Raw genomic sequence first — 13,069 nt, 5'->3', positions numbered from 1 at the left:
AGGTTTGTTGTCAAGGTTAAAGTACATATTTAGTTTTTAGACCTGACTCATGATAGTAAGCACTGTATAAGAGCTACCTGGGTAACAATGATGATGAAAATGCTTGGAAAGGAAAAATATCTGTAGTTAACACCATATTCCTATAGTCATGAGTTATGATGGACTAACCAGGATATATAAATGTCCACACATCTTATTGAGGAATGATTTATCTTATTTATGGTTATGTACAGGGCCTCCACTCTTGCTGCAAAGACAACAATATAATGGATCAATCGTTGGCAATATCTTAAATTATGCATTTAATTTAAAATATTTTTCCTTGCTGTCTGATATATTTGATAGATGCAAGCTTACCACAGATAAGGGTTTTAATACATTCTGTGACTGAATTTTTTTGGATTTTGCCTAAAGAATGTGCTAGGAGTCTCAGATCTTTAATTGAGGCAACCATATTTAGTGTCACTGAAATAAGTGTGATAACAGCTTGATCGTGCAAAGTTTGACATAAAGAAAACACCTGCCTGGTGATAATAGGATACATGAATTTCAGACAACAGAAAACCAAAGAAAATTACCACTCTGCCTGCCTTGATCAAATAACAACAGATTTTTCTATTCATTTCACTATATTCAAAAGTTTATTTGGATTACTATGAAATGTTAACAGAAAATCACTTGGATTATGGGCTCATGGCAGTTGAGGAGTTTTAACATATTGATAAGCTTTTATATTTACTAGCAGACTTACTAAGGCAAGGTAAAAGAAAAAAAGAAATACCTGTCTTGTTCTGGATATTCTTATGACAAACCACAGTGATTTGAGAAGGAATTTCAAGTCAGTAGGCCTGGATATATCAGACATTAACTTAAATGTATGTACATACCTTTTCTTTCAAGGTTCAGAGCCCCCAGAAGGTTGAATGTCTCTATCAACTGCCATTTTTTTATGTCTGAGTGAAAATCTTTTGAAAAATTAAAAAAAAATGTTACAAACAAAACTGAAAACCATGGCTTCTTTTCCCTGTGAACATAAGAACAGGTTGAGAGCATCATTAAACAAAAAAGATATTTCTTGTTTTGATGTCAAATTAAACAAGATTTGTAAAATTCCCATATCATAGGTCCTGAACTTAGGGACCCCACTGTAGTCTGTGTTTTCTATTTGCTTATTTGTTGGCTTAACATGTATAGAGTAAACCCTCTTGTTAGATTACTTTCTATTTCTAATGGACATGTTTGCACATAATTTGAGAAGCAACATTTTGGCATGTTTCCTTCCTACATTGTTTTTGTTGCTGTTTTTTACTTAAACAATATCCTAGCATTTATACCAAGAAGTACTTAATATTGATATGGAGTCAATATTGGGTTAACTATAATGAATTGCTCCAAAGAAAATACAGATAACTGAAATCTGTGATACTACAAAAACTTAATTTGGTCCTCTACACTCAAATTTACATTGCATTGAATTATCAGCCAGAACTGCTAGCCAAAAAACCAATTGAGGATTGTTTAATTTTCATTTTTTTGACCATTTGAAAGATTCATATAACTTAAAGCACATGAATAATGCTTTACAGTTGACAAGGAGTTTTACACGTGTCATCACTTTTGATCTTCCCAATATCCTTATGACATTATAGAATTATGGAAGATTTTATTATTATCTTCACTTTCCGGATTAATAAATTGGTGATCAAGCATCATGCTTTTACGTAAATGAAGGTAATTGGCCTCAGAAAAGTTAAGTCTTGAATTTTAAACTTTATTGAACTTGCTGAATTTCACTGAGAAAATGTCCAACCTTCTTCCCCATGATAATCCTGCTCTCTAGTCATCCCTGTGTCTTTATGGCTTCCAACCTTTAAAATTTTGTCTTCACTTTTCTCACTCTCTGGAATGTCACTGTTTTTCTTGAATATCCAGATATTGCACCTATCGCTCAAGGTCCAGCAAAAGTTTGACTTGCTACAAGAAGTCTTCCAGAGCCCACTGTTCTTACTTAAAGAATACAGCATTTGCAGAGATTGGTTCTTATGTTCTTAAGTGTTTTATTTATGTTCAGCTAAACTCTTCTACTCGATTATAAGCTTCTAAGAACAGAGACCAACTCGTACTTCTTTGAAACTCACAGCACTCTATCACTGGATACATATGTAGTAAATTAATCGTAAATATTTGGCTATTATTCCTTACTACCCAATGAAGTCATTGTTGAGCCATAGATCATCTTACTATATCTGCATTACAGCCATGTAACTTGTAATTTCGTCTGTATAATCACCTATTATAGTTGAGGTCAGGGTAGTCATTTCAATATGTTCATATACCAATTGACCCATGCATTGATTTCTGATGGTAGTGAAGCTCAGATATATGGCCTACAGGGTCAAATCCACTACTCATGCCTGATGGATTCCCTGAATAGAGAGGCATTTGGCCCATATATCAGTACTAAAAACAGGAACAGGAAATGTTATACAGTGATTGCTTTTCTATAGAATTAAATTAGCATCACCCATTCTGCTAGTCATAATTTTTCTAGAGATCAGGGAGAACTGTCAATGGTAGTTCCTGTCCTACACCATAGGAAAATGCATTCCATTATTCATTATAAATGATGCTGATCAAGTATATTGTCATTACAAATTTAATTTATAAGAAAGAAATCTCCATGTGGAAATGATACCCTTGAGTCATTGTGTTAAAAAACAAAAAGATGCTATCATATGACAAATTCAGTTCTTCTGGAATGTAGGTATTCTGTTTAAATAAACAACTGCTTTTGTTCTTATTTTAAGGAGAATTTGGAGAAGTCTGTAGTGGACGTTTGAAGACACCAGGGAAAAGAGAGATCCCCGTTGCCATTAAAACTTTGAAAGGTGGCCACATGGATCGACAAAGAAGAGATTTTCTAAGAGAAGCTAGTATCATGGGTCAGTTTGACCACCCAAATATCATTCGACTAGAAGGTGTTGTGACAAAAAGTAAGTACTGATTTTCTTCATGACTTCTTTTATGTATTTTATCTCAGTTCCTTAAAAGACAAACAAACAAACAAAAACTTAATAGCAATACCCCAGCCATTAAGGGGATAGTTTAATTTCTGATATCATCCCTCAGAGTCTTGATATTTGGCTATGATATTATCAGAGTTTGCACTGGTCACCAAACAGCTTTGAAATGGTATTTATTACCTATAAATCATTTGTTACTTTAACTTGAAGTAATGAATCAAAAGTAAAGTATTATATATTTTTTCTAATCTCTATAAGGTATTCACTTCTTCTAAAGCTGCTAAAATTTTAATATGAGTAGAAGAAACACTTTGAATATGTTGGGTCATTAAAGTAAAATATTTCTGTTTAGAAAAAAATCTCATATACAAATATAGATGTTTTATCTGGAGTAAGACTTTTAAACGTGGAACCCATCTACAGAAATGCCATTAGAATTATTATAATTTATATAAAATGGATATAAGAATTACAACTTTGAGAAAAAAAATCCTGTTTTTATAGAAATAGTGGGATCAAAACCATTCCTTTGAAGTTTTTTCAAAATACAAAATTAATCTTACACTCTAAGAAATAGATTGCTATATAATCCCTTTTATTTGAATAATGATAGGACATAAACCTTAACTACATTTCTCCTTATTTTATCCACTAATGAACTATAACATATAAAACCTAACAGAGAATGGCATTGAAAAAACTCATAAAAAATAATCTTTGAGACACATTTTTTCAGAAAACCAAAATTTCTTTTAAAACCATTTATACAAAATTGAAATTTCATGTCATATTTGAAAGCAAGAAAATATAAAACTTACGAAAAACATTAATTGGCTATGTCCTCCTAAGTCTTTCTCACAAGACACTGACCAGCATTTGGACCAAGGGGAACAGAAGAGTATGGATAGCCTCCGTAGTCTGAAAGACACAAGAGTGCTTTTTTTTTCTTTTTGTGGTTATCCATTTTTTTAAGTTTTTATTTAAATTCCAGTTAACATGTAGTGTAATATTAGTTTCAGAAGTAGAATTTTGTAATTCATCACTTACATATAACACCGAGTGTTCATCACAAGTGCCCTCCTTAATGCCCATCCCCCATCTAGCCCATCCCCCACCCACCTCCCTCCAGCAGCCCTCAGTTTGTTCTCTATAGTTAAGAGTCTCTTATGGTTTGCCTCTCTCTCTCTTGATGACAGCTGTTGGACTGGTCTGTCACTTTAGTGACATTAATGGGGCCTGCCAGCATTTATGCACTTCTGTTGTTCTCTCCATTGATTCTGGGCTTGTCCATGTGACTGGCCTTGGCTAATGGGACATTAACACATGTGATGCAAGTGGAAGCATCTTACATGTCTGCACTTTGGAGCCTGTCTTCTTGCAACACTGCTTCTTGTAACCCAGCCTCCAGTTCTGAGCAAAGCCAGTCCATATGGTGAGGCTTCAAGCAGTATTGCAGAGAGGAGAAAAGCAAGATGGTCTAGTCAACAGCTCTGTCTGCACCCCCTGCAGACAGCCTGAATGCGGGGCTTGAGATAAACCATCTCAGACATTGCAACCTCTCGCCACCAACACCACCACCACCCACAAATGACTGTAGTTGCTGTTGAGATCTTTTAGAGCAAAGGAACGGTCCAGCTCAATCCAGTCAACCCATAAAACTGAGAAAGAGAATAAAATGACTGTTGTTTTAAGCCATAAAGATTTGAAAAGTTAGAAGTCTACTCTTGCCACTTAAGACTTGTGCAGCTTTAAATTATTTGCCATCTTTAGCCTTTACTTCCACATCTATAAAAATAGGGCCAAAATAGTTCCTACTCCATAGGAAATACTGTAAGGATTAAATTTGTAAATATAGGGTTGCCTGGGTGGCTCAGTGGGTTAAACCTCTGCCTTCAACTCGGGTCATGATCACAGGGTCCTGGAATCAAGCCCTGCATCAAGTGCTCTACTCAGCAGGGAGCCTGCTTCCCCCCTCTCTCTGCCTGCCTCTCTGCCTACTTGTGATCTCTCTCTCAGTGTCAAATAAATAAATAAAATCTTTAAAATAAATAATAAATAAATAAATTTGTAAATGTATACAGCATTGAGCATAGGATGTGTGATAATAAGCCACATTAAATGGTAGCCATCACTGGTGTTATGTGCCAGGCTCTTTATGCATATAGTTTACCATTTCATTTTCACAGCAACTACTGTATCATTATCCACTGAAGCTCAGACTAATTAACCTGTAGAAAGACCTCTAACCCATAGTAAGTAGCATGGCAGGTATTCAAGCTGAGGCCTTTTTAACTCTAAAACCCATAGGGTGTGTGTATGTGTGTGTTATGTGTGTGTACATATGTGTTGGGTTTATTTTTCTATATCTACAGTGAATGAACCAGTTTTATACTTTAATTATCTTTATCTTATCTGAATTAAATAACATTAAGTAAATGACAATCTGAATAAAATGATATAGTACTAGTTTTGTTTTGTTTTTTTTAAGATTTTATTTATTTACTTGACAGACAAAGATCACAAGTAGGCAGAGAAGCAGGCAGAGAGAGAGGGAGGAAGCAGGCTCCCTGCCAAGCAGAGAGCCTGATGCGGGGCTCGATCTCAGGACCCTGAGATCATGACCTGAGCTGAAGGCAGAGGCTTTAACCACTGAGCCACCCAGGCGCCCCTAGTTTTTAAAATCAAATATTTAAGTTAGTGAAATAAATTACTTCTAAAATGTAAAATTTGGAAAGATCCAGCTATACCACAATAACTAGCAAAGACTATAATCTAAAAGAGACAGAAAGAGAAGAAATAACATGTTAGTTATTTTGTTTGTATTTTCTGACTTCCTTGTCATTAATTTAGCATGAGCTTTTCAAGTCATTCCTTCCATCTTATATCTCTCTGGAAGGAAAAATACAGTTTTAAAGTTGGCTTCTACATCTTTGCATATCTGCAAAGCATTTAAAATAACAATTTAAATATAATATTGAAGTCCTCTTATGTGTATTTTTGCATGTAATACCTGGAAAGAAGTGTAAAACAATATATTTAGAGATTGAAAAGTATTAGATCTTTCTCCCTTTTTATAAATAACATATGACTTTGTCATATAGTCCTATGTATTTTATTCACATATTGTCAAATATTTTATATGCATATGTATGCATAAAAGTATATAAAAAGGAAAAAGATTTATAGTCCCATGAAGTAGTAAGATTTAGTTATCCTAAATCAGCTGAATGGGTTTAATGAGATAGTCTATGGCACCTGTCTGCCAGTTTGAAATACTCCATTTATTTCACATAAACATGCAAACAACTAACACAGTGACTGTTTGACATTTCTGACAATCTTGTCTTAAAAATGTGAACAGTGACCTCTACAAAGCCAGATTTTTACGCTCCCTAAGTCAAGGTCTTTTTTCTATTTCAAGGAAAAGAAAGAAGTGGGGGCAGCAGGGAAGGAAGGAAAAAATAAAAAAAATAAAAAAGATAATTAAGAAGGAACAGGCTCAATATGCTTTTGAGTGGCAACCATCATTACAGTTTTAACTTGTACAAGTGAGCCCCATATAAGGGTGTTGTGCTGCTGCTGAGGTGGGTGATGGAGATGGAGAAAGGAGTAATTCAAAGATAAGTAGGCATATTTATACTGTTATCTTCTTGACTCCAGTGCTATGAGATTTCTAAGAGAAGACAAGAAATAAATGAATGCCTCATTCCCATAAATACATGGTAATTGTTCCAAGATTGGCCTTAAGTAGCTAAAAGATAGCTAGCAATTAATGCTCCCTAAGGACTACCATATTGCATAAAAGATAATACTGACAAAGATAAAGATGCAGGATAGGTTTATGCAGTCACTTTAGTAGAGTATCCCGGTGTTCTGTGAAGTAAACACACAGACTCTCAGTTGAAAGTAATGCAAAATTATAGATCAAAATCTTCATCAGATCCTTTTATAAATTCTTAATATGCATACTTTTTATCTTATGTATATGTTTTTTTCTCTGAGAGATACCTATTATAATGTTCTTGGGAATGCTTTTGCTCTTTCATATTTGGTCATATAGCTATCTTTATTTTTTTTCCAGTTTATTTATTTTTTCAGCGTAACAGTATTCATTGTTTTTGCACAACACCCAGTGCTCCATGCAAAACGTCCCCTCCCTATTACCCACCACCTGTTCCCCCAACCTCCCACCCCTGACCCTTCAAAACCCTCAGGTTGTTTTTCAGAGTCCATATACTCTTATGGTTTGCCTCCCCTTCCAAATTTTTTTTTTTAATAAACAAATAATGTATTTTTATCCCCAGGGGTACAGGTCTGTGAATCGCCAAGTTTACACACTTCACAGCACTCACGATAGCACATACCCTCCCCAATGTCCATAACCCCCTCCCCCTCTCCCAATCCCACCTCCTCCCAGCAACCCCCAGTTTGTTTTGTGAGATTAAGAGTCATTTATGGTTTCTCTCCCTCCCAATCCCATCTTGTTTCATTTATTCTTCTCCTATCCCCCTAGCCCCCCATGTTGCTTCTCCATGTCCTCATATCAGGGAGATCATATGATAGTTGTCTTTCTCCGATTGACTTATTTCACTAAGCATGATACGCTCTAGTTCCATCCACGTCATTGCAAATGGCAAGATTTCATTTCTTTTGATGGCTGCATAGTATTCCATTGTGTATATATACCACATCTTCTTTATCCATTCATCTGTTGATGGACATCTGGGTTCTTTCCATAGTTTGGCTATTGTAGACATTGCTGCTATAAACATTCGGGTACACGTGCCCCTTCGGATCACTATGTTTGTATCTTTAGGGTAAATACCCAGTAGTGCAATTGCTGGGTCATAGGGTAGTTCTATTTTCAACATTTTGAGGAACCTCCATGCTGTGTTCCAGAGTGGTTGCACCAGGTTGCATTCCCACCAACATTGTAGGAGGGTTCCCCTTTCTCCGCATCCTCGCCAGCATCTGTCATTTCCTGACTTGTTAATTTTAGCCATTCTGACTGGTGTGAGGTGATATCTCATTGTGGTTTTGATTTGTATTTCCCTGATGCCGAGTGACGTGGAGCACTTTTTCATGTGTCTGTTGGCCATCTGGATGTCTTCTTTGCAGAAATGTCTGTTCATGTCCTCTGCCCATTTCTTGATTGGATTGTTTGTTCTTTGGGTGTTGAGTTTGCTAAGTTCCTTATGGATTTTGGATACTAGCCCTTTATCTGATATGTCATTTGCAAATATCTTCTCCCATTCTGTCAGTTGTCTTTTGGTTTTGTTAACTGTTTCCTTTGCTGTGCAAAAGCTTTTTATCTTGATGAAATCCCAATAGTTCATTTTTGCCCTTGCTTCCCTTGCCTTTGTCGTTGTTCCTAGGAAGATGTTGCTACGGCTGAGGTCGAAGAGGTTGCTGCCTGCATTCTCCTCAAGGATTTGGATGGATTCCTTTCTCACATTGAGGTCCTTCATCCATTTGGAGTCTATTTTCGTGTGTGGTATAAGGAAGTGGTCCAATTTCATTTTTCTGCATGTGGCTGTCCAATTTTCCCAGCACCATTTATTGAAGAGGCTGTCTTTTTTCCTTGGACATTCTTTCCTGCTTTGTCGAAGATTAGTTGACCATAGAGTTGAGGGTCGATTTCTGGGCTCTCTATTCTGTTCCACTGATCTATGTGTCTGTTTTTGTGCCAGTACCATGCTGTCTTGATGATGACAGCTTTGTAATAGAGCTTGAAGTCCGGAATTGTGATGCCACCAACTTTGGCTTTCTTTTTCAATATTCCTTTGGCTATTCGAGGTCTTATCTGGTTCCATATAAATTTTAGGATTATTTGTTCCATTTCTTTGAAAAAAATGGATGGTATTTTGATAGGGATTGCATTAAATGTGTAGATTGCTTTACGTAGCATGGACATTTTCACAATATTTATTCTTCCAATCCAGGAGCATGGAACATTTTTCCATTTCTTTGTGTCTGCCTCAATTTCTTTCATGAGTACTTTATAATTTTCTGTGTATAGATTCTTAGCCTCTTTGGTTAGGTTTATTCCTAGGTATCTTATAGTTTTGGGTACAATTGTAAATGGGATTGACTTCTTAATTTCTCTTTCTTCTGTCTTGTTGTTGGTGTACAGAAATGCAACTGATTTCTGTGCATTGATTTTATATCCTGCCACTTTACTGAATTCCTGGACAAGTTCTAGCAGTTTTGGAGTGGAGTCTTTGGGGTTTTCCACATATAGTATCATATCATCTGTGAAGAGTGATAGTTTGACTTCTTCTTTACCAATTTGGATGCCTTTAATTTCTTTTTGTTGTCTGATTGCTGAGGCTAGGACTTCTAGTACTATGTTGAATAGCAGTGGTGATAATGGAAATTCCTGCCGTGTTCCTGACCTTAGCGGAAAAGCTTTCAGTTTTTCTCCATTGAGAATGATATTTGCGGTGGGTTTTTCATAGATGGCTTTGATGATATTGAGGTATGTGCCCTCTATCCCTACACTTTGAAGAGTTTTGATCAGGAAGGGATGCTGTACTTTGTCAAATGCTTTTTCAGCATCTATTGAGAGTATCATATGGTTCTTGTTCTTTCTTTTATTAATGTGTTGTATCACATTGATTGATTTGTGGATGTTGAACCAACCCTGCTTGGTCCTGGTGAATAATCCTTTTAATATACTGTTGAATCCTATTGGCTAGTATTTTAGCGAGAATTTTTGCATCTGTGTTCATCAAGGATATTGGTCTGTAGTTCTCTTTTTTGGTGGGATCCTTGTCTGGTTTTGGGATCAAGGTGATGCTGGCCTCATAAAATGAGTTTGGAAGTTTTCCTTCCATTTCTATTTTTTGGAACAGTTTCAGGAGAATAGGAATTAGTTCTTCTTTAAATGTTTGGTAGAATTCCCCTGGGAAGCCGTCTGGCCCTGGGCTTTTGTTTGTTTGGAGATTTTTGATGACTGTTTCAATCTCCTTACTGGTTATGGGCCTGTTCAGGTTTTCTATTTCTTCCTGGTTCAGTTGTGGTAGTTTATAAGTCTGTAGGAATGCATCCATTTTTTCCAGATTGTCAAATTTGTTGGCGTAGAGTTGCTCATAGTATGTTCTTATAATTGTCTGTATTTCTTTGGTGTTAGTTGTGATCTCTCCTCTTTCATTCATGATTTTATTTATTTGGGTTCTTTCTCTTTTCTTTTTGATGAGTCTGGCCAGGGGTTTATCAATCTTATTGATTCTTTCAAAGAACCAGCTCCTAGTTTCATTGATTTGTTCTATTGTTTTTTTGGTTTCTATTTCATTGATTTTTCATTGATTCTATTTCATTGATTTCATTGATTTCTATTTCATTGCTTGCTCTGATCTTTATGATTTCTCTTCTCCTGCTGGGTTTAGGGTTTCTTTCTTGTTCTTTCTCCAGCTCCTTTAGGTGTAGGGTTAGGTTGTGTACTTGAGACCTTTCTTGTTTCTTGAGAAAGGCTTGTACCGCTATATATTTTCCTCTCAGGACTGCCTTTGCTGTGTCCCACAGATTTTGAACTGTTGTGTTTTCATTATCATTTGTTTCCATGAATTTCTTCAATTCTTCTTTAATTTCCTGGTTGACCCATTCATTCTTTAGAAGGATGCTGTTTAGTCTCCATGTACTTGGGTTCTTTCCAAATTTCCTCTTGTGATTGAGTTCTAGCTTCAGAGCATTGTGGTCTGAAAATATGCAGGGAATGATCCTAATCTTTTGAAACCGGTTGAGACCTGATTTGTGACCCAGGATGTGATCTATTCTGGAGAAGGTTCCATGTGCACTAGAGAAGAATGTGTATTCTGTTGCTTTGGGATGAAATGTTCTGAATATATCTGTGATGTCCCTCTGGTCCAGTGTGTCATTTAAGGCCTTTATTTCCTTGTTGATCTTTTGCTTGGATGATCTGTCCATTTCAGTGAGGGGAGTGTTCAAGTCCTCTACTATTATTGTATTATTATTGATGTGTTTCTTTGATTTTGTTATTAATTGGTTTATATAGTTGGCTGCTCCCACGTTAGGGGCATAGATATTTAAAATTGTTAGATCTTCTTGTTGGACAGACCCTTTGAGTAGGATATAGTCTTATTATAGTCTTTGGCTTAAAATCTAATTGATCTGATATAAGGATTGCCACCCCAGCTTTCTTCTGATGCCCATTAGCATGGTAAATTGTTTTCCACCCCCTCACTTTAAATCTGGAGGTGTCTTCACGTCTAAAATGAGTTTCTTGTAGGCAACATACTGATGGGTTTTGTTTTTTTATCCATTCTGATACCTTGTGTCTTTTGATTGGGGCATTTAGCCCATTAACATTCAGGGTAACTATTGAGAGATATGAATTTAGTGCCATTATTAGTCTGTAAGGTGACTGTTACTGTATATTGTCTCTGTACCTTTCTGATCTACTACTTTTAGGCTCTCTCTTTGCTTAGAGGACCCCTTTCAATATTTCCTGTAGAGCTGGTTTGGTGTTTGCAAATTCTTTCAGTTTTTGTTTGTCCTGGAAGCTTTTTATCTCTCCTTCTATTTTCAATGATAGCCTAGCTGGATAGAGTATTCTTGGCTGCATGTGTTTCTCATTTAGTGCTCTGAATATATCATGCCAGCTCTTTCTGGCCTGCCAGGTCTCTGTGGATAAGTCTGCTGCCAATCTAATATTTTTACCATTGTATGTTACAGACTTCTTTTCTTGGGCTGCTTTCAGGATTTTCTGTTTGTCACTAAGACTTGTAAATTTTACTATTAGGTGACGGGGTGTGGACCTATTCTTATTGAATTTGGGGGGGGTTCTCTGCATCTCCTGGATTTTGATGCTTGTTCCCTTTGCCATATTAGGGAAATTCTCTCCAATAATTCTCTCCAATAGACCTTCTTCTCCCCTCTCTGTTTCTTCTTCTTCTGGAATCCCAATTATTCTAATGTTGTTTCGTCTTATGGTGTCACTTATCTCTCGAATTCTCCCCTCATGGTCCAGTAGCTGTTTGTCCCTCTTTTGTTTGGCTTCTTTATTCTCTGTCATTTGGTCTTCTATATCACTAATTCTTTCTTCTGCCTCATTTATCCTAGCAGTGAGAGCCTCCATTTTTGATTGCACCTCATTAATAGCTTTTTTGATTTCAACTTGGTTAGATTTTAGTTCTTTAATTTCTCCAGAAAGGGCTTTACTATCTCCAGAGAGGGTTTCTCTAATATCTTCCATGCCTTTTTCGAGCCCGGCTAGAATGTTCAGAATCGTCATTCTGAACTCTTGATCTGACATATTACCAATGTCTGTGTTGATTAGGTCCCTAGCCTTCGGTACTGTCTCTTGTTCTTTTGTTTGTGGTGATTTTTTCCGCCTTGTCATTTTGTCCAGATAAGAGGATTAAGGAGCAAATAAAATACTAAAAGGGTGGCAAAGACCCCAGAAAAAGGCGCTGTAACCAAATCAGAAGAGACCCCTAATTGTGGGGGGGAGAAAGGGGATAAAAACAGGTTCTGAGAAAAAAAAGAAAAAAATTTAAAAAATAAAACAAATAAAGGAAAAATATGAAAAAGAAAGAAAAAATATATATATTTAGAAAAACTAGTCAAAAAACGTTAAAAAAGAAAAGGGTAAAAGTTTTAAAAAATTTAGCAGAAGAAGAAAAAAGAAAAAAGAAAAAAAATTGAAAAAAGAAAAAAAAAATTGAAGTAGCCGCAAGACTAAAGAATCATGGGGAGAAAGCCATGAGTTCCGTGCTTTGCTTTCTCCTCCTCTGGAATTGCACTGCTGTCTTAGGAATTGAACCTACTTTCCTTGATAGATGAACTTCGTCCTGGCTGGATATTTTGTTGATCTTCTGGGGGAGGGGCCTGTTGTAGTGACTCTCAAGTGTCTTTGCCCGAGGCGGGATTGCACTGCCCTTACCAGCGGCCGGACTAAGTAATTGGCTCAGGTTCGCTTTTGGGAGCTTCTGTTCCCTGAACGCTTTCCGTAGAGTTCCGGAGGACGGGAATGAAAATGGCGGCCTCCTAGTCTCCGGCCCGGAGGAGCCGAGAGCCTGGGGCCC

The 13,069-nt window shown here is 36.6% G+C and overlaps 1 protein-coding gene across 3 annotated transcripts in view; it reads left to right on the top strand.

Moving 5' to 3' along the window:
- Positions 1–13,069, top strand: part of EPHA6 (EPH receptor A6) — a 929,004-nt gene that overhangs the window by 723,312 nt on the left and 192,623 nt on the right. For all 3 annotated transcript variants that reach the window (XM_046001268.1, XM_046001267.1, XM_046001266.1), the window contains one exon: positions 2,808–2,993. In XM_046001268.1, coding sequence (XP_045857224.1) covers positions 2,808–2,993 — 186 coding nt within the window. The remainder of the gene's footprint in view (positions 1–2,807; positions 2,994–13,069) is intronic.

Source organism: Meles meles, chromosome 4, assembly GCF_922984935.1.
Source record: "Meles meles chromosome 4, mMelMel3.1 paternal haplotype, whole genome shotgun sequence".
In the NCBI taxonomy this organism is placed as follows: domain Eukaryota; kingdom Metazoa; phylum Chordata; class Mammalia; order Carnivora; family Mustelidae; genus Meles; species Meles meles.
This window is presented reverse-complemented; position numbering and strand designations above follow the sequence as displayed.